The sequence below is a fragment of the Plectropomus leopardus genome, chromosome 20 (assembly GCF_026936395.1).
Source record: "Plectropomus leopardus strain MGB_pleo_1.0 chromosome 20, ASM2693639v1, whole genome shotgun sequence".
NCBI lineage: Eukaryota > Metazoa > Chordata > Actinopteri > Perciformes > Serranidae > Plectropomus > Plectropomus leopardus.
Window position 1 is genome coordinate 8515934 of NC_142195.1, and position 23321 is coordinate 8539254.

Sequence of the window (23321 nt, forward strand, 5' to 3'; positions counted from 1 at the left end):
TTCCAGAAATTTCTCTTGTAGCAGCCAAGGAACGCTGTAGTTTACTTAAGACAGGTCCTTGGATCTTTGTCACCTCCACAACCGGGGTCCATTGTTGCCTGTCGCTTGATTTGTGGTTGGACGTCCAGCTCTTGGAGGGAAGCTTTACTCTGGTCGCTCCCATAATCTCTGTGCTCTCATGAGGCCACTACATATTCCAAGGTAATAACTTCAATTCAGCCTAAATAAAATGAAGAAAATGCAGTAAATGCAAATACAGACACAGTACTGGTCTTCTGATGTATGATGTAACTGGTGTAGGACACGGTTTTCTGTGATTTTATGCAGTACTTCTGAATATTGCACTGAGTTAAGACAGTAAGTTATTCATGAGGAGCTCCTTGTCATGCTTTGTGTTTAACTGATGGAATGTGTCATCAAGTGTGCAGTGATGGACAGCAGGGATCCGTTGGAGAGCTGCAGGGAGCTTAGTCCACATGCTTTTCTGATTTCCTGAGCTTTCTGACAGCATCATGAATATTTGCCCATACTTGAATATTTTTGTTTTTGTTTTTTCATTGTCAGTGTTTTCTGGCTCTCATGAAATTCTAAAAAAAAACCCACAGGGCGTGTCACTTTAAAGCAAGATATTTGAGTAACAGTGGGCCAGCAATTAGTATTTTCCAGTAATAATCAAAGCAGCAGTTCATCCTCAAGGTCTTGTCTGTGTTTTCAAAATATCTGTTATATCAACATTATTCACTGAATTCCCAAGTTTGAGGATGGACACAAGGCTCCATGTGAGGTAGCTTAAAGGAACACTTCACCCACAAAATGACTATTGAGTTTGTCATGCCGTGTTACCTTGAATTCATGAAGGAAACGTAGCTTTTCTCCCATGCCTCCATGGAAGACGACAAATGGACTTACTCATTGACTGGGGTCCGCATTTAAAATCAGCAAAACTTTATCAAAACATCCATTTATGAACTCTCACACAACTCGTGCAGCTGAATTTCAGTGTCATTTATCCAGTCGTCTGCTCAGTATTTCCCCAAACAGAAGCCCTTTCTGTTGGGGAACTGAACCGTAAGTGAAATTTATCTATGCTCCCTTCAAAACCAGAGTCCATTGGAAAAAAAAAAGAATTTTACCTCGCTTAACACAGGAGCTGCCTGCATTTTCACAAAAACCTTAGTGCTTGAGTCATGGTAACATGTTAACATGTTATGACTAACTGATATACAAATAATCATTTTGTGGGAGAAGTATTCCTTTTTAATAATAATAATAATTTTAATTATATATATATATATATATATATATATATATATATATATATATATATATATTCTTAAGCAACCTAGAAATCCTAAATATGATGGTCCATGTTGTTAATAATAATATTAGTAGAAATAGTAGTAATAATAATAATGATACTTGTAATAGTAGTAGTAATAATATTAATAATAATTTGTAAAAATCTTTTTCTATAACAGTACAGTCCGCATCACTCCACCACCTCAAATTTGACATCTTAAAAAACCTACTGGAAAGTGTAATAACTGCTGCAGCTGCAATAATTATTTTTTTTGCTTGTAATAACACACCTTTCTCACTGCACAGGTGTTAACAAATAACATCAACTATGGCTCTGTTCCATATAGGTGTGACAGTAAGTGGTATGCAGCCATCATCAATGATGATTAATTGCACTTGTGTTTGGCAAGTCAACATGTTCACTGAGAGGTCTACTACTATCAGACATATGGTTTTCAGATAAGTTCCTATTTTAAGATCTTCTTTTTGTACTTTTAAAATATCAGTTTCATCTGTTTGTTAGAAACACAAACTGTTGGTGGAAATATTAATTTAGCTATTAATGTCTTGCATTTTGCACACCACATTGCAAATCTAATAACATTTGGCAGAGCTTTAGCTCTTCTGTGTGTTGGGAACCTCCTGGCAGTGCCTCATCAATACCATAGTCTGGTAGCAGACTTGGGAAAAAAACAGCAACTAATGAGATATGTAAAGGAAGTAGGACACAAAATTAACTATGCTGTTGTTCAACTTTTAAGGTCAAAGGTTTGAGCTTCATCCTTGTTGTCATAATGTAGCATAGTACAGGAATGCACGATGAAATGCAGTTGAAGCCTTGTACAAGCTACATGCAGAGACAACACATCAACAGGTTTAATATTTTAAATTAGAAAAGAATTAAATGATAAAATATACAATGGAAGATGATATAAAAAGAAGGAAGAAGCATATGTTTATATACAGCATCAATAAACAATATAAACACTTTGGTCAGTTTAGTGTACTTGAAGTGAGTCAGATGTCTTGCATAATAACTTGTTATGTTGTTTTTGTCAGACTGTGTGGCCTGCACAAGCTGGAGCTTTTATTAAATATAACCATAACCTGAGCTTTAGGTAAAATCCAAAGCAGGGCTGACACGCTACCAGATTTCACCATGCGTTTATCATGACCAAATGACAACAATATTATCATATCTATAGCAAGTTTGAGAGGAAAAAAATATGCTAAATAACTAGTTAAATTCATCTTAAAATTTGTTTATTTTGCATTTTTTCATCTTGATTTAAATGAATTACACTTCAAATATGTGTGCATGGAGGTGGGGCGAGAGTGTTCAGCTATAACTGTTAAAAAACATACAAAAAGAGCAATCCACGCTGGCAGGGAACATTCACACAACACTGGCTAACATTACCTACAAGTTTCAATGATGCTTTAAAGAAAACATTTAAATCTAATGTGCAAAGAACCTTTTAAGGATGTTTGTCATTTTAAATAATGTCCCTATAATTCTGAGGATGTTTTGGTAATGTTAAGAGGTGACAGATCATAAATTGTTCTTTTATGAATCATTCCTACAATGTTACGTGAAAACAAAGGAAGAACATTTTCAAAGCAAAACACAAAAAATGTTGCTCACACATGCCAGGGAACATTTTTTTTAATGAAAATGTAATGTAATTTTATATGTTTACAAAAAAAACCAAAAACACCTTTAACATTTTTTCAAGATTATAGAGAATGTTACTCTTTTTAGAACTAAAAAAATTCTAGCTGGGATTACACTTAATGGGTTGTGAAAAGGTAACCAAATGGCATTATAGGAAGGAGACAAAGAGAAAATGGAAAGGAACTGAAGCGATTTAAGAAGCCCAAGATTATTTCCTGGATAATTATCTGGATTATCTGTAGGTCATCACACTTCAAGATCAGATGGTGCATTCCATCAGACATTAAAGGACCACTCCTTTACAATTTGGGAAACACACTTGTCTGCTGTCTTAAACAGATTTACACGAGAAGATCAATGACAATTTCATCTCCGCACATCCAGTACAGAGATGTGTTTTGTCTGGCTCTGCTTTGCACTGAAGCTGTTAGCAGCAGGCAGGATGTGTTAGCTTTGCTCTGTCAAAAGCTGTCTTATTTGTGGTAAATAACATGTTTTTCTTTTGTAATTATGATTTCAGAACTATGTCAAGAAAAACAAACAAAGGAGCCTGCTTCCTGTTGGCTCCTCTCCGTCGCTCCCTGGCAGTGAAAACAGAAGTCATGTGCCTCAACACGGTCTCATCATCAGTGGCAGTGGTACAGGGTATGATGGCATGGCAGACCTGGTCACAGATGGTACACTTAGGCGCCCCAGAGGCTGCCTGCTGACAGGACACACACATTACACAAGAAACACTGTTGTCCTCTGCTTCCGCTTCAGACACTCTGACCAAACACCTCCGTCAGGTCTTCCTCTGTACAAATATGACTGATGCACTCTTTAGGTTTCTGGCACACTTCTCCATATACCTGAAAAGCTTCTCTTTTTTTATGCCTCTGTGCTGACGATAGCTGTGGCTGGAGAGATTATGTCATGGGTTGTCCGTCTGTCCATCCCGTTCTCATGAACACAATATCTCAGGGAAATTCTTCAAATTTGGCACATTTTGGAGATCATAGGTCAAAAGTCAAAGTCACTGTGACCTCGTCTGTCTTATTTTTATAAAACCCATATCTCAGAAACATCTTGATGGAAATTATTTAAATTTGGCACAAACGTCCACTTGTACTCAACATTTGAACAGATTCATTTTTGGTGATGAAAGGGCAAGGTCACTGTGACCTTGCATTTGTCTCGTTCTCGTGAATGCAATTTTGCAAGAAGGCCTTGAGGAATTTTTCCTCAAATTTAGCACAAACGTCCACTTGGGCGAATGAATTGATTACAATTTGATGGTCAAAGGTCAAGGTCGCTGTGACATCATATAACATTTTTTGGCCATAATTCAAGAATTCATACGCTCATCATGATGAAATTTCACACAAATGTCTAATAGGATAAAATGATGAAGTGATGATATTCGAAATCCAAACGGTGAAAGGTCAAGTTCACTGTGACACCATAAAGTAATGCCAAAACACTTTTCTGGCCATTAGTTAACGTCACTTTCACAACGTCAGGAACAGAGGCGGAAATGTTTGGTCAGATACTGAAGTGGTTACACTCATTTTGTGTGTACACCTTGAAACTGCACTGTAAACCATAATTGCAATATGAATGGTTCATAGAGCAGAGTAGTAGTATTCCTTCATATCCAGAAGATGAAAGATGATAACCTAGATTCTGTAACCAGGTCTGTTAAGGAGGTGGTGTAAATTTAGAAATTCCAAATTTGTGCCAAACATAAAGACAGCTCTTTGTGCAACAGATAATTGCACTCTGTGGTGTTAGTCCTGATTTTCTGTTCCCTGGTCTGCAGGGAGATTCTGAACAGGCTCGATTTCTTGCTCTTTCTAAATTGACCTTATTGACTCCGTCTCTGTCTCTTTCTTGTGATAAAGTGCTTTTGGCAGATCTCATTAAAGCTAGACGTTACATCTAAAAGAGCCTTATAGCAGATCTCCCCAAGGCCTCGCATCTCTTTAGCAGCGTCGAAAAGTTCTTGAATCAATCAGAAATTTGAAAGCCCCACACTGTTCCTTGTCTTGACAGTCAAACATCTTTAGTGTTGGTGGCTAACGAGTACAATGATGATAAGACCTCTTCAAACCCAAATATAAAACAGTAAAAGGGAATATAAGTAAGCACTTTGCTGATTCATTAGTGTATTGTATGCATTTAAAAAGCATGACTTGTTTAGTGTTTTTTTAGCTACACTAGCCATCTCTGTGTGGATGGCAATGTCAGTTAGTCCACTGCTTTGGTCCAAACATCTCAACAGCTATTGGATGGATTGCAATGAAACTGCAATGACATTCATGGTGCCCAGAGGATGAATCCTAATGATTTTCTCTTACTGATCTTGTGAAGTGTTTACTTAGTATTGGTTGACTTTTAAAAAGTGCTAAAAAAAATAATTTCTTCCCTGTCTCCTTTTCCCCCCTAAACAAATGTACCTTAGCTTTATTAAAAAGAAAGTTTTACTAAATCTACTAATATATGAAACATTTATTATCGTTTTGCTCATTGCCTTTTCTCCCATGTTTTTGAAAGAATTCGTACTAATGTGCTTCGGGCTCAAGGGTTTGAATACTTCTGAAAGGCAACAAAAAGCAGCATAATGAAAGTGTCGCTCCAGGTTTCAAAGGGTTAAAGGACTAAATACAACCTAAATGCACTTGCTCGATACACTTTAGATCGTGCACTAAACAGGGCCCCTGGATGACTTTTATTGTTTAATTTGAATGGCAAGCTGCAGGTATCACTGCACAGTTGGGAAGATTTTGAAAACTGACAACCTTTTGGGGAAAAGTAGCCAACTATTGTTTCCTTACTTCAGAAAAATTGTTTCTTCTTTCCATCAGTATACCGTAAATACATAACTGAAGCCTTCACTTGAACGTTCAGACGTGTGACAGCAGCTGACACAGTGCTCCGCCATCCATGAAGGAAATGCAGGAATGGGATAGCTGTGAGAGGAGTGTTTGAGGAAGACATACAAGAACAGAGGCCGCAAAAGAGGTGGAAATATACAGTACTTCATAACTGAGTGTACAAAAAGAGAGCAACCAGGGGAGGCTTTGGGGGAAGTATAAAATAAAAGAAAATGTAGAAAGGGGTTACAGTTTAATCTTTTCTAGAAGAAATATTGCTGTAGAGCTGCTATATATAAAACTCCACACCCCCATAAAAATTAGTGACAGATAGAAAACCAGAAGTAGCAGTCAGTCATTTTATATAGCTGCTATACATCCTCTTACTTACAACATGGTTGGTGATGCTTTCAGATTCCAAATATATATTTCTCCTTGGTTAAAACAATGTAAGCACACACTGTATATTACTGTATACAATCAGCATGCAGCTCACTTTCACTGCCTTTTTGTTTTCCTTCCCCAAACTGAAGCCTGTTTTTCAGTTTGTTGTGTCGCTTTCTTTTGAAAAGGTTGAGACTGAGCTGTGCCGTCTTCTAAGCAAAACTCTGCATCTTCAGGTAACTTAAACTACAGGAATGTCACTGCAGGAGACTGTGTTTACTCGGTACAGTCACACATTTCTTAAATGTCAGCGCATCGTTGCTGATGAACCCAGCTTCCTTCCCTTATGTCACTGAGTTGCCAAGTGTTCTTTTGTGTCTGATTCTTTTTTTTTGTTTTTTTTTTTTCTTTTCACAGACTATTTCTCTTGCTCCAATTTCTCTTGACCTCCATATTGCTGAGTGGTGTGTTTCTCTCAGATCTCATTTTTAATCAGCTCACTTGGACAGGCTGAAATCAGAGACGTAGAATTTGTGAATTCCCTCCTGCTGCTTGAATTGAGTAACTGTCAGTGTGTTTACCCAAATTCCTGTCATTACGGTGCCATTTATTCGGGACAGTTTCATACAAAGGACACAATATTCGCTGCTAAGGTGGTTCTTGAAAAAAAAAAAACTTCTCAATGTTTCCTTTCAGTCTGTCCTTGTGACAGGCACTACTTTACACCCAAATTTGTTTTTAGACAAAGCCATCTGGAGGTGCGTGGACTCTGCTGTTTCCTATGACTGTGAGAGATGACGGTCAGGTCCCTGGTGTCCTTAATGGCTAAAGTTTCTTCATATGAATAAGAGCGTCCAACCTGCTGATGAATGCGCCCGTGTCACCTGTGGTTTTGGCATATCATTGCCAAAAACACACCAGATGTATCAATGATGAGCATGCAAAAATATGCATGCCCAACTTTCCACACAAAAACTGATATTTATGCGTAGAGGATTTATCTTGGTATCACTGTGGAGTTCCACACAGCATTAGTTTATTTATATTGATTCATACATTTTAATGTAATTATAGACTTGCCAGTGCCAATGCATTATTATAACAGATTAATTGTTAATTCTTTTTGTGATTGTTTTTGTTATTCTGTTACTTATTTGTTCTTTTACAACTAAATTTTGCATGCATTGTGCTTTTGCTTAGCTCCAAAACACTGAAAATAAACCCTTCTTTAATGAATTTTATTTATATATACTGTAATTATATAAACAATTCATTATGCACTTGCAAAATAACAGCGAAGTTGTGTTACATTAGAGGCTTTTCAGTGGAAATAAAGTGATAAGGTGAATGCAATCTATGGGAGATGATTTTCAACATCATACCTGCTTGCTGTCTCTGCGGGTTTGACAACCACGTGCTATTCAGAGGTGAACTGTTTGATGTTTGAGTCCTCCAGGCTAATGAAGAGGAGCTTTGACAATATCTTAACTGGGAGTCTGAGCCTCCAGTCACTGAAACCCCTCTGGCACGATGCAGTTAAAAGTGGCAGAACGAGGATCTGTCACACACGTGCACACACATTGTTGGTAAGTTGTATATCTCCTGGAAGTGTTACTGGTGGCTCACTGCTGCAAAACAAAACTATAATAACTGGCAGTGAATGAGTCAGATGTGTGAATGCCACTCACTGTGTCTGCACTGGTGGTTCTGGGGGCTCCAGGGAAGCCAATGCCAATAGTGTGGCAAGCCCTCACTATTCAAAATACTCATCATTGTCATCTTAGTAAAAATATATAAAGATTTATTTTGTCACATGAGACATTGATTTGCTTTTATTCTGTTGTAAACATACACATTACACACTTCTCCAATAATCATGTGCCTCAAATCACAATAACAAAGAGTGCTAGCCTAGTGTCTCTGCTTCGTGGTGGAAAAAATATTCAAATAATTTACTCAAGTAAACCTTACAATACCACAGTATAAAAGTACTCCAATACAAGTAAAAGTCCTGTATTCAAAACTTTACATAAGTAAAAATACACGAATTTGCAATGAAATGTAGGCTAATTTAAGTATCAAAGTAAAAGTAAGCTACACTTAATGCGCAATGGTGCTTTCACCAATTTCATTGTATTATAGTTTGGTCAAGTGCTTGGGAGTAAATAGTTATAGGTAAATGAGTTATTTAACTGCAAAATAAATATATTCTTAATGAATAATTACTGAGAATAAACAATGAAGTTGAATTACAGTTACTAATCAAAATATTAGTTATTCCAAAAGGATTACATTAAAAATATTTTACAAGCTTATATGGAAAATATAACATTAACTCTGTTGCTTTGCATCTTTTTGCCATGCAGGAATGCCTTCTTTTGGCAAAGACTATTTCTAAACATTTCTCTTTGCTTTATTGCCCAATTAAAACATTTGTCAGAAAAGTAATCAAATGTAATAAGTTACATTACTTTGATGAAGTAATTGAAATAGTTACAATACTTGTAACATTTCAACAGGGTAACTTGTCTGTGACCTAAGACATTTGGAAAAGTAACCTTCTAAATACTGTTCATATAACATAATGTATAGCAATTTGTCATCTAACTGGTGATATGCTTTGGATATAAAAAAGTAAAATGAGAGGCAATTACAAGCCCAACAGTTGTTCGCTAAATATATTAAAATGTTAGGAAAAACTGTAGGCCTAAAAGGTTCCTTGTATCTTTTTCATTTAATACTGTATTGGAAAAAAATAATTAAAATTTAAACAATTGCAAAAATTTAAAATAATTTTAAAAAATAAATTTAGAAACGTTTTATTATTATTATTATTTTAATTACGTTTTTTTGTTTGTTTGTTTCGTTGCCGTTTTCTTCACCGGCTTTCATTGACTTCCTTTGAGTGAGTGAAACAGCGCCACCCTTAGGTTTATACACTCATCAATGGCTCCCAGTCAGTGTGGTGAAAGCTGGTATTGCAACTTAAAATATAAGCAGTCGCGAGAAGTCTGGTGCAGGTGCCAAACTTTTGATGGCGGACAGGTGAGGACAACACCACATCCTCTGAAGAAATAAAATAAATAACAATTTTGCTCCAGCTTCACAACAAACCAAAGAAAGTGGTAATTTATTTTAAACAACCGAAAGTTAGCCTAGCTCGTTAAACGTTACTAGTGTCGCTGCCGTGTTTTTGCGAGAGGACAGCAGAGGAAGACATGAAGCGTCATCATAATAACGTGGACTGGGACTTTACACGGTGTGGATATGGACCAATTCATCTCCATAAAAGAAGGGACATCAAATAAGGTCAGTCAGATACACCTGCTTGCCCTTTTTTTGCCTGCTTTCCGTGTGGTGACATGTCGCCATGGCGGCGTGGTTGAACTACTGGCTGTGTGATTGTTATGAAATGAGATCCAGGTACTGTGCTTGTTTGTGTTGACATTGACGCTGTTGTGTTGTTGTTGCTGTCCATGTGTTCAGCAAAGACAGAGCCCGCCGAGGCTCCAAAACTTTATCATGTTTTGCTGCTATTTGTTGATTCATCTGTTGATTGATTTTAATTAGCGACTGCTTGCGGCCTGTGCTGGAGGTCTGTGTTTTTGTTTGGGGTTTTTTTTGCACTGTGTCTGATGAGTTAGGATATTCTGCAGGCTTTCAGTATGGTGAAGATGTATGAATGGGAGTCATAAAGTCATGCATTTGATGCATGTATTGGTACGTTTTTAATGTGAACATAAACATGTTAATCTGGGTGTGCGTTTGGTGTTTTAGTGTTTCATGATGTGCCTGTAGCCTATCAAAACGAAGCATTGGCAGTATATTTGTATGAAAAGAAACAAAAAATTTTGGCATTTTTTCTTAAGCAAATCAGTGAAAGAGTGGACACAAACAACTGGACACTAAATCAAGCTTTTTAATAAAACTATAGGACAACTTAAGTTCCTATCTGGATACATATTTTCATGGAACCTAATTAATTTGCAAATGTGAGCAAAGATTTGTGACATTATTAGTTTTGACATAACTAAACCATCAAAACAAAAAAACAAAAAAAAACAAAGCATACCAATCAGTAAGAGACTCAAAATGACCCAGAGGACATGCAGAGCAATTGCAAATACACACAAAATAGACACAAAATAACTACGGAGAGACAAAATGACTACATCTGTGTAGGTGAAGGCCGTCTGTGCCCAGGGACCCATTGTCTAATAATTCACCCATGGCAATAACAAATCCTCTGCACAGTTTATATGCACATACGATTGGCATATATGTTTGTTATGAAGCAGCACGTACAAAGTGTGGTCTAACTATGTCTAAAAGCAAAAGCCTGCCATCATAGAGAGGACTGATATGTGATGAATCCTACAAATGGGAGTAGTGGTGCAGTGCCACCACAGAGGCATTCATGGTGTTACACTCTGTCATAGCAGTTGTGTGAAGAGCGTACAAAAGGAAGTGCTTGAGAGAGAAGTTCGTACCTGTCCAATCGCTGCGTGAATTGGATGTGAATGCTGGATTGTCAAGTTCTGAAAAGCGACAAAACAGACAGACTCAAGCTGACGTCAGAAAGGTGCAGGGGATTTTAGAAGCTTTTTAGACAATTCGTCAAGCACACCGATACCTGTAGAGTGTGACACTTCTTGTCCACAACTTCACTCTGTATGTTTCTGGAACTCATTTGATAAAAGTTTGAGTTTCACTCGCTGTTTTGAGTCCTGTCAAATGACTGGAAGAAAGCACTGCTGTGAATTTACTCGCGACCCTCCACAAAGCAATTAATGGTGCATAAACTCTGCTGTCATATTAGAATGGAAAAGCACAATCATGTGTGATATAGTTTAGGGATATTGTCTTAATGCAGCAGGCATGTCTGTCTTCATATTTGGAAAGATTCAACTGCTGAAATTATCAGACAGATGAAATGTCAGAGGTACAACTCTGAAACAACCTTGATTTGCCACCTGAAAGCATGCTGACATCCCTAAAAGCACTGCATATTTTACCAAAACATCAAGTAAGACGGGAAAAACACCCTCCTCACGGCACACAAACTCCATCTCTGACAGTAGTCTTTAAAAATGCAAAGAAACCTGACTGAGACACTATCAAAGCACATTACAGACAAACCCATGGAAATCATTGCAGATGTTTCTTCCAACAAATGTTTAGACTTTGTTACAAGTTGGATTCATGAGCTCCAAGCGATAGACATCTGATGTCACATCTCCACATTGCTGTACGTCTGCAGGAGCAGCCGGAGAGGGCAGACATCCCAGCATTAAGTTTTACAACTGGCATTTGGAGCTCTGATGTCAGCCCCACTGGTGTGCTGAGCCTGACAGCTTAGTGAATTGACAAAGATTCACATTTTTTTTGCCTGAAGCACAGGCGTTTTGAGGGTGACATACTGCACAGCGGCAGCCATTTCTCATGCCAACTAGTTTTGCAGCGGCATACCGGTTTTACAGTTTACCTTGGTATGAAAACTGATGGTTATCATATCATGGGCATTTGCTCTATGGCTCTACAATGTTGTAAAAAAAATTACCACCAGATGGAGAATCTCACCTGCGCATCATCTCTTCTCCTTAACTGCCTGTTAGACATTTTAAACATACTTCTTTTTATGGTCATTGTAACCGATCAAGATAATAATTTTGCAATAGCCTATACCGTGAAACTGTGATATTTCCTAAACGTACTGTGAAAATCTGATACTGTTGCAATGCCAATATGTTTGAAACACGGTGCTTTCATATTTGTTCAGAAGTGCGATAGGTGGTAAAGGACAGAATCGATGTGATGATGAAATTGATAAGCAACCACAGTTGAAAGAGCAGTCATAGAAACTAATTCCTGAACTTATTTCCTCCCCAAACTCATTTCTAGAAGTAGCTGATTGAAAGTCATATTTTTTCCTCTTGAATCCATATAATAAAAATAAAAAATTGTGTAGCCAGCTGGGTGATGGGTAGACAGAAGCAAATGATTTTTTTCCACCATCAGTCATTCAAATTCTGCGACAAACCTGCATCGCAGGTCCATCTGAAAGGGTCAGCGTGCATCAGCCGACCCTCCTCTAATTTAAGTTTGGACATAGGTTGCCTCTTGTCAGGTGAACTGGTGCTTCCAGTACTAATGGAAGTTTGGATTTGCAGAGTCATTGTAAAAAGCAAACTCTCATCTCCACATTGCTGTAAATTGCATTGTTTGGTGTGTGTTTGTGAGTGTGTGTATCCATCTGTCTGCAGCTTATCTAGCAAACTATTGGACCAGTTAGCCTAATATTTTGTGTGCACATTTATGACTGTAGACCTCTTGTGGTTGAAGTAATTCACAGTTCTTAAAAAAACTGTTTTGTTGACTGTTTTATACCCTCACTCCTCCTTAATGGCATGTAGGGGTCACAAGTTTTCCAAAAATTGTCCTGGCTAAAAACAACAAGGCTTACTGTCCGTTGCAGTACTTTTCATGCAGGCCACATGCCCAGTTTTGCATACTTACAGATTTTATTAATTTAGTCATTTTTACTTGATATTTGTGTTTCTATCATAAATAAGTACATAGACTATGTGGTTATATGGTTGCTTTTTTTGGGTCTATTATTATATTTAATTGTGTTTATTGTTTGTATGTCCTGCTTTGTTGTGCTGTAGCCTACAGACCAAGTAAATACTGTTCAAAGTCCAGTTATGCTGTGGCTCTGTCAAACAGTAGAACTAGACTTAACTTCTGGAAGCCTCTGAAGCACATTTCGATCTCGATCAGCCCGGGCAGCAGTTTGGCTGCCTGGCGGAGATCTGTTTCTTTTCTTGTTTTTCGGTATGATTCAGTGTAATACAGTTGTTTATCAGTAAAGAGTGTTTAACTACAGACTGCAGACTGGAGTCTCATGGCCCTGGCTGACATGCACAGTAAAACATAAAATTATTAGCCAGAAATGTGAGTGACGCAGAAATCCACATAAACAGCATATTCCGATATGGCATTAATTGATCTGACAAAACAGCTGGAGGGCAGATTTTTGTCTCTCTAAAAGCCCAGTCTATTTCTGCTTCCCTCTCTCGTGTCTCTGAGTTTTTATATTTAGACATTTAATATTCTTCTTTGTTTGTGAGGAGTCGTGCCTATATACACAGATGACATATTGAACCATTACATCACTCTCCTCTCTGCAGCACTGCTGAACTCTTCGGGTTCTTGTTCATCTGGCCTGATTTTTCACTGTGTTTCTGTTGGTAGGTGTACTGTGGCGAAGCTCATTTTGAGCAGGATTCTGTTTTTATCAAATAAACTCTTTTCCACAAAGCTGTAGAGTATATATATTCAATTGTTAGATCAAATTTCTTCACCTGCAGTTATTTGTATTCATGACAAAGATGCTGTCTTACCCACACTTCCCATGGATTTAAACTTGCTCTTGTGTGCTGGCGGCTTGTGCCCCAGTGCTTTTTTTAATGTCTGGCAACGCCTCTAGGTGTCTGTACAGATTTCTTTAGCTCAGCCTCAGGCTAGACGCCTCGGGTAGAGACCTCATCAAGATGAATGACGGAAACTTGACCAACTAACGGGGAGCAGAGAGGGACTGCACTCTGCTGCTGACTCAAGGCGTAAAGTTGTATAATGCATATTTAATTTAATCATAACATGGGTTCAATTTCCATTTGTAAGCAACATTATAGTTAGTGTAAGTCCTAGGGAAGAACATCTTTTGTCAGATCAGTGTGTTTGTTTGTGTGCACAAGCGATGTTGAACCTCTGAGGCCTACTGTTGCATCCGCATACTAGGCGATTGCGTGGTGATACAAAAATGACTCATGCATATGAATGCGGTTTTATTCAGATAGGTACAAGTCTGCTGCCACAACGCTTTAGTGGTTACAGGTGGAGTTTTGAAGTTTCATATAAACACAGTTTCAGTGACTTCAGTTTGCCTTTCATATCTCTGCACCCAACTTTTTTCTGTGTGTGATTACAAACACGCAAGTTGCTGAAGGGGAATCCATTCAAGGAGTTTTATTGTTGGTTGTTCACATACTTTCCTGTTCTGAAATGTAAAGAATACTCAGGTTGTTGCTGAGAAATTCAGGGTGTCTAAACGATTCTTTCCAGAGTGACAGCTGACAGTATGAGCTAATGCAGTAACATCTTAGCATTGTCTCCTATATGAGGGTCTATTTTATGTGGATTTAAATGTCTTCTCCATCAGGGCGCCCTGTAGCTCAACTGGTAGAGCAGCGCCCCATGTATAGCGGCTGTGTGACTCCCTCCTGCGGCCCTTTGCAGCATGTCATCCCCTGTCTCTCTCTCCCCTCTTTAATGCGTCAACTGTCCTTTCATAATAAAGGCAAAAGAAAAATCTTTATTAAAAAAAATATTCTTCTCTATTATTATCATTATTGATAAGCTTTTCTCTATTTAAATGATCAGTGTGCCAGTATTATTAAATACATATAAAAACATAAGAAGACATCCATCCAACCCAAACCGACATTTTATTAAATGGCAATGTAGTAAAATACTTGGTTATGCATATGCACAACATCAGCAAATCTAACTTATCATGTTGACGTGCCTTTAATCTATCCTATTATTTGTGGTAGAAAATCTGTGCTGTCCCAAAAGAGTTTGCTGAAGAAATGTATAATTGATCAAAATCCTTCAATAATTCTTTTAGTGTGTTTATATATTTAGTTTCATTTCTGACTAAATGCTGAATATTTTACTCCTCGCACAAGTATTTTTCTCCTTTTTGTCTCTTTGTTTTGTCTTAACTGACTTTTTCAAAGAGCGGGAAGTTGAGCAGCAGTTGAGTGTCAGTGGATCATCTGTACAGGAGCAGCACACTGCCTTACAACGCCACTATGAACTCACCTGATTAGTGTTTGAAAAAAAGATCCTTTAGCATCACTGACAGGAGATTAGTCATTGAACATAATCTCGCTTATGTGTAATAGTTTGGCTGTGCATTAATGCACGTGTGGCATGGCATTTCGTAGGTCAAAGGAGCCCGATAAAGATTTCTAATCTGTGAGGAATGATGTTTATTTGTGCTGGAAGCTGACTGAGGTGTGAGCTGTAGATGAAGTCCAGGGCAGGAGGGATGGTGTCAGTACGTCCTGCATCAAGGGTCTGGTGATATGATTGTGTATATCTTGCAATGGTGGTCATTTGTCCACCGCTGCAGATTTGGCAATACATTTTCTACCACGGAAGTAATTTGGCAGGGCAGGCTATGTAGCGAATTAGGGCGGGACTCATATGAAATTGAGGTTCTTGCGTGATCTTGTGAGTACAGCTGCCTCGCGAGGCCAAATGATTAGGGCACACATAAAAGAAACCTGTTGTCCCTTAGGATTATTCTCAGGAAACTCAATTACTTTCTGTGTCTTTTGTTTTTAACTCGTGTTGTCTCTCAGATGTCCAGTGTTTTGTTGACCCATTCGCGCCCCCCCGTCCTTCTCCCTACGCTGACATCATTGTTCTGTGATGTCATTTGTCTTCCTCCCATTGCTGTCTTCGTTGCTATGGCTGTTACAGGGCTCTGTCACCTGAAAGTAAACAGATGTTTCTTGCTGAGATGACTGATGCTGCTGTCGTTCTTCATGTGAGGAAAGTCTGGGTTGAACGGGACGGCGTATCTGCCCTCATGATTGAGTATGGTCAGAAGTAGGGCTGTCAGTGTTTACGCGTTAACCGAGATGTGATTAAGTTTCCTACACGACACGTTTTTCCGTTTAAAAAATGTTCAGTTACGTTAATCACCGGCTGACATTGCTGATATGCTATTGAATAACTCTCTAGAGGTAGGCAAAGTTTTGACGACGACAAAACAGCATGGTCATTTCACAGCAGTCCCTTGACCTCTGACCTCAAGATATCTGAATGATAATGGGTTCTGGTGGTACCCTTGAGTCTCTCCTTTACAGACATGCCCACTTTATGCCAGTCCCACGCAGCTATTTGTTGTCATTTGATTCTTAATCAAGACAATCTTTACCTTGTCCGTATGGACTTCATAGCTGTTTTGTAATGCATGCATGAATTGAATTGTCAGAAAGTGATTAAAAAATGTGATTAATTGTTTTCAACCATTGAAATTCTGCCAAAAATGCGATTAAGAAAAGCTATTTGACAGCCCCAGTAAAAAGCTAACCTACTCATGCATTATCATGCCATAAACTTTGCAAAACAAAATTATTAAAATACACTGAAAAAAAAAGATTGTATATGAACATTTCCACTTTAACTTTAAAGTTATAACCTTTTAGCTCACATAAGAAAGATCCGAGTAAGGTTTAGGAGTTTGGGTAATGGTTATTTGTATTTGGAGAGTTGGATCAGTGCTTCCCCAGTTTGTTTTTTCAAACAGTTACGTTTTTCAGAAGAATTATATGTGTTAGTCAGGAACTGAGCTCGCCTGATCTGAGCTCTCGATACAAAGTAGGATGTGACCGATGTGGGGATGTCAGTGTACAAACAGAGGGGGACTTCAGTTATAAAACACAGAACATTTTTGAGCTATATCGCATCCATTTTTCCTCAAAAACAGGTGGTGCTCAGTCAGGCCTCTTCCAGAGGGATTGGTCTAGCAAAGGCTCACTGTACCTACAACTCTACATGTTTTTATGAAAGATGATGAAACACGAGATCAGTGAAACCCCAGAGTAACACATGACCCTAAAAGAGAAATCAGGTCATGTACGTGTAAATGGTCGGGCCGCACAAAGTACGACTGGCGGAGACCCGTGGGCCCAACATGGGGAGGGTGACTGACATGTGTACACTCAAAACAAAGGAAATTTTTATGGCAGTCAAGACGTGGAAGCCTCAAGGACGTGAAATCCACAGCCGAAAATACTCCAAACAGGAGGCAGTGGTACAGCTGAGAAAACAGTACAGAGATGACAGGGACAAATAGAGACATTTTTCACCAAACTCTGAGTCACATTCAGCAGACCAAAGACAAACTTAATCAGCCGCTATTCGCCCACGGCTCAGACACACACACACACACACACCCACACACTCTCGCGTTGGCAGGTGCTACAGTCTACCTTTATAAGTCACTTTACAAGATCAGTGTTATGGCAGTGACAGCGTGTACTTGTTTTTGTATCAGCAGTACTCTCCATCTCTTTATGTCAATAAACATATTTGGGTCGTCTCACTGAATGTACCTGACCACTTTGAAACATACTTATGAAACCCACTCACTCTCTGCAAAGAAATAAAACATAAATTGGAGCAGGATTCTTTTCTACTCATTATTCAGCTATTCAGAGGTGAAATGAGAAGAAAAGCTTTGTGTTGTTCAGAGTTTACTCTCATTCATTTTTTATATGTCTCCGGGTTCATCTCAAAGCAGCAAAGCACAGCGTTGCTCCATTTTAATTTAATTAGGTAGGTTGATCTGAATATTCATTTATTACCGTAATAAACCCTAATGATAAAATTATTCAACGTTTTGTCTTGCATAAAGGCATCATTTGGCACTTCCAGTCTCATCTGTCAGATTTCACTCCTGAAAAAAAAAAGATAGAGCATAGATTTGATCTTGATTAACAATATGTTAATGGAATATGCCTAATTTGCTAAATATCAGCACAGGTTATTTTGTAAATGAAGCCACTAAATGGAACAATGTTAATGGGGTCTGTTGTAAGTTGAATCACAATGGACTTGTCTTCGGTATGATAACCTTCTCACAAGCATCCGGGGTTTCTGTTGGAGCCCGTGGACGTGTCCTGGAGGATTTCAATGTCCAGGACAATAAAATGAAATTCCAGTCAAATATAATCTGTGTTTACTGAACGTAAATCCATTGATAGGCAGGTTATAAACATAATGACATCAAGGCATGTAGAATTTCTTTTTTTTTTGGTGAAAAGTAGGCTACTTTTGCTTAGACATTATATCCCAAATACTGTTTGTAAACATTATCGCTAGTAAAAATAAAAAGAAAGCAAAGACTCATGCTCGTTTTGGAATGAGCTTTGTCCACTTGGCATTATGCCTCACTGTATTTGCGTTTTTTTGGCATCGTGTTCGCAATTCACTTCGCTTCCTTTTGGATGCATGCTACTCATGGTCTGGCACCTGACTAATCTTTCTTAGTCATCACTTAATGTCCCACTTCACACCTGATTGCAAACTTGTAAGAAAGTCCCGACCTCACCTGTGTGCTGTGCTCAGCAACGTCTGGACAACCAAGAAGAAAACAAGAAAATACAGGCAGAGAGTCTCTGCAGATAAATGCACAACTACACGCTTGTAGTAGGACATTAAGTGATGAATGAGAAGGATTACTTTTTAAAATTTGTCTGTACAATTATTTGATATTTAGTATTCTGAAATTCTATATGACTACTTTTTCATTATATACTTTATATACTCATAAAGTACATTTTGATTCAAATGCTTTTTCTCAAGTAGAAGTTTTAATGCATCCCCCTTTACTTGTAAAGGAGTATTTCCATACTTTTGTATTGCTAATTTTACTTGAGATATCAGCCCTGTCTCACTCCCAGCTTGTCAAATACTGACACTTGGTCAGTGGCCCTTGGCGTCAGAAATTGATGCATAGAGGCACCCTTAGAGGTGGTATGATACACATCAGCTGGTGGCAGTTTCTGACGCTGCAGGCAACAACTCAAGTATAAGTACTGAGACCATCTGCATAGGGAGGGTGTGAGGAGAGTCGGATGGGTTAAACAATTTTCAGACTTTCACTGGGGAGCCTGCTGTTTGTGTCCAGTGTGACACTAAAAGTCAATATAATTTTTTTTTTTTTCAAAACATAAGGTAGTGTGCTAGTATGCGAGCAGGCTATGCTAGTGATGTATGTCAGATGATGTGACATTATGTTGGTAAAAACTGTATTTAATTAAAGCGAAAACATGTTATTTTCTAAACCTAACCACATGCTTTGTTGCCAATAGTTAAGGCAATAAACCTAAAAACCAAGTGTTTCACCTACATTGGTAAGTTGATTTTCAAAGACTGTATGCATCTAACAAGCAGAAACTGCACATTTCCCATGAAACCAGAAGTGTATTTTGAAATAGCGCTGGTCGGTATACCGGTTCATTGAGAATACCAGTTGTAAATTTCTATATGATATGAAAATATCAGATATCATCATACCGGCGAATAGCTGCGACTCAACAGGGAGTTAATTATGTAACATAATAATGAGCAATCCACAACTTACTCTCCATGAGGCCAGACACACAACAATGTGTGACACATAACAATTTGTGTCATTGTGAAACCACAAGTGAAACCCCCAGAATCTTTAAAAATAAAACCAAGATATTTAGGTCATACTGCCCTGCGGTATTTTGAAAGACACAATGCATGAAGCAAGTGTGTATTGAGACGCGGCCCCTGAATGTTCAAAACCGACGCAGGAGGGTACCTAGTGTGTCTTACTTAAACATGCAGGGTCACTGACTAAGCTTCAGTATTCGACCTTTCTGGATGAGAATGTGATGAAATTAGATCTTATAATCATCCACACTGAATCAATATGGTACAGTCAGTCAGTAATGCATAGGGGAATCTGCCAAACATTTTTTCCGGCCTAAAACCAAGTACAACCTGCTATTTTATCTCCAATAAAATGTCTTCCTTTACATTATTTCTCAATGTTCAGCACTCACAAACTATTCCCTCCCGAGTCTCAGTTCTTGACACTATTCAGGCTCAGAGGGGATGAGCCTTACACACAAAAACAGCTAATACAGCTACCACCAGCTCAGAAAATAGAGGAGTAATACCAGAAATCCTGTCTTGTCATTTCTCACAGGCTTAGTCTGGCTTTTATCTTTGATGTATCCCGGTGTAATGCAGCATTCACATCTCTTTATCCACTGTGTACCTGGGCTGACTCAGCAATTGAACATTTCTCAGAGAAATGATGTTGTAGTTTATCTATGGGGGAAAAAAACCTGAAGGACAGCTTTCCAAAACACGTCACTGGAAAAGCCTTTAGATGGTGACTGGTGATTCCAAGGAGAGTTAAAGATGAGAAAATCTGGCTTCGGGGTCAGTCGCTCTATCTCCCAGGACCTTCAGGAATCAGTATATCTCCAATGTTTGCACAGTGGAATATATTTTTAATTAGCCCATCTTCTTCTGTATCTGCAAGTGACATTTCCACATATAAAAGCTCTTTGCAACTTTTATCAGGATAAAAATAATTTATATTCTCTTGACACGAAAGCAGTTTTTTGTGATTGTCAGACAGACTGTAATAATCTGTTTATAATGATGAACATTCAACACCATGTCCAAAATGGAATGAAATAGATCAAACGGATGACTTGGAGTGATGGCTCTCTTTTCTCAACTTGCTCATATTTTCTTTTCACCCCACTGGAAAAAAAAATGTTAACAGCATGTTATCGTGGACACTTGATTGATAGAATGAAAAAAAGTACAAGCAAGAAGGCAAATAACAGTCATATTTACTGCAAGGTTTACACTCAGTGTAATAAAATGCTCATTTGGAATAGTTGTAAATGTCATTTTTTATAATTTATTGTAACTCCAAACAAAAATAATTTCTACAAAAAATATTCAAATAATGTCATATAATATTGATACGTGGTCGATATCTTTTCTCTCTCTTTTTAGACGTCTGATAAGTTAAATTCTGTTAAATTCTGCTTCCTGAATACTGTGTGAAGATTAAATCTCGCTAAGTGTGGCAACAATCACTCATTCCTATAACAACCATAATAGTGACTAAATTTTAATAATTCGTAACCCCCTGGATATTATATAATATGTATAATCTCAGCGACTGTTAGTGGGCACATTAGATACAATGACTGAAGATATAATTCTTAAAAAAATGCAGCAGAAATAGAATAAATGTAAAATCAAGTCTCATCTTTTTGAGAAGAAAATGAAACCTGGTTTATATACTATGTAGGCCTCAGCAGCAGGATCAAACGCGCATCTCGCCTCCCAACCCGTCCGTCGTGTCGACACGTCTCGTACTTCCACTGAGTCTGACCACACACACGTTGGCCGTCAGTCAAACGGAGGTGAGATCCTTAACTCAACCAAGAAAAAAACAAAAACAAAAAGGTCCTTGTGGGTACAACAGCCATTCCCTTTGAAGTGAAACAGTGGTGATAAGTGTTAATGCTTTTTGGTTTGATGCACATTGCTCCAGCTCAGGGATAAAGGGAACAGTGGTTGGTATGATTTTTTTCCCCCTTCGTCTGCATCTTTTTTTCTCTAAGGTCGCTCCCCCTTTTTTTTCTCTTCTCACACCTGAGCACACACTCAGTATCATAACAGTCCTGTGAAGTGTGTGTGCATGTGTGTGTGTGTGTGTATATGTGTGTTTGAAAGGAGACTGGGGCGAGTTAGTGTTGTGTGAGTGTGTGCGCTTTTTGCGAGTGCTGCGGTGTGTGTTCATCGGGTCCACGACTTGGGCGGCCCTACCCGCTCCGGGTCACCCCTCGCCTCGCGTACACACACATATACACACACTCGTTGGTCTGAGGTGTTTTTTTTTTTTTTTTTTTTCTTGGCTCAGTGGGGAGTTAACGTGGCCAGCAGGTGGGCTAGCAGAGTGCAGAGCAGCAGGGTGGCCGTGGTAAGGTGCAGGGAAGAGGCGGCGTTGCAGTCCTTGCCCGCCTCGCAGCGGGAGTGTTGGCACAGTACCCCCTTAAACTCCGGAGGACAGATGCACTTCTGGCTCTGGTAGCATGTTCCTCCGTTCTGGCACAGGAGCATCTCCTCATCACAAACGTTAGCTGCGAGCGAAGACAGAAAGCAGCAGAGGGAAAGAGGGAGAGTGGAGGAATTGCGGAGGTAAGGAGAATGAGAGAGAAAGAGAAGTTTGGAATAAAGAGGGCACGGCAAAGTGACAGAGTGACAGGCAGTGAAAGGATGGTGTGGGGGAGTAAAGAGCACAAAGACGAAAGAAAGATGTGTGGCAAAGAGAGACAGGTGAGGGGAGATAAGGAGGGGCAATGTTAGGAAAAGCATGATGGGAAACAGAGATACAGGGGGAGGAGAAGAATTCAGGGCAGAGAGAACAAAGTAGAAAGGAAAGCAGGAGGAAGGAAAGAGGCAAGATAAATTCTCAAGTCTTTGCCTCGGGGACGACAATAGGTAACACCTGCCTTTTTTTTGTTTTTGAAGTCCCTTTCGCTGTTTTTTTTGCCTTCTTCTTGAGCCTGCACTTTCTCTGGGTCACGTAAAAATCGTTCTCTCAAACCCAGCAGAATACACCGCATGTGTGATATTTATTAACTAATGATTGGGGGAAGAAATAGCATCATTAAAATGCTATAAAAGGCATTAGGAAAAGCACAGAGGTAGTTGTACTGCACAAGATACTTGACCTAAAAATGTTCTGAGAAAAAATGGAGAGGATCAGTTGTCCATGACAGGAAATAATTACATGTGCTAACATGTTTTATTACACCAAAGATTATTGGCTCGGTTGCACTGAAATATTCGGAGTAAGATGTCAAAACGTACTTTCCTGCTGTTAACTACAATATGTCTCATGTTGGAGTAAAACCCACAGTCAAATGGCATGCATGCCTGTGGAGGTTTTGTGTGTGTGTGTGTGTGTGTGTGTGTGTCTGTGTGTGTGTGTGTGTGTGCGGATCTATGTGAGTCCTCACTCGATGTTAGATGGTGGGGGAAGCCGATTCCCTGTAATGGGGTTAAGGAGTGACAGGGTCATCAATTAAAGAGCCAGCTGATGCTGCTAATGAGCTACATGATCTATTCCCCTGGGAGTAAAGAAAACATCGGGAGATGCACAAGCTACAGTAAGTGGCACAGCACACATGCAAAGGTTGCAACATTTGCTCATGATATTTAGACAGGAGCCCCCCAAAAATCAACCTCCTCATACTCACGGTAACAGCCTTGTTTCCAGTAGTATCCCAGCAGACAGTCGTCACACTTGGCCCCCGTGGCCCCGTCTTTACACTGGCAGAAGCCCGTGCCATTACACCGGTCATGGACAGAACCCATCTGGTTGCAGTTACACTCTGAAAGAAGAGAGTGGTGGAGGAAACGGAGATAGGAGTCATTTAAAAATTAGAATTAGAAAT

General features: G+C 38.9%; 1 protein-coding gene across 5 annotated transcripts in view; it reads right to left on the bottom strand.

Annotated features, from left to right (window-relative positions):
• Positions 1-20679: 20679 nt before the first annotated feature.
• The window catches only part of ntng2b (netrin g2b), a 74030-nt gene continuing 71388 nt past the window's right edge, over positions 20680-23321 (bottom strand). For all 5 annotated transcript variants that reach the window (XM_088070798.1, XM_088070796.1, XM_088070797.1 and 2 more), the window contains 2 exons: positions 23124-23258; positions 20680-22001 (listed from right to left, as the gene is read on the bottom strand). In XM_088070798.1, coding sequence (XP_087926924.1) covers positions 21778-22001; positions 23124-23258 — 359 coding nt within the window. In that variant the 3' untranslated portion in view covers positions 20680-21777. The remainder of the gene's footprint in view (positions 22002-23123; positions 23259-23321) is intronic.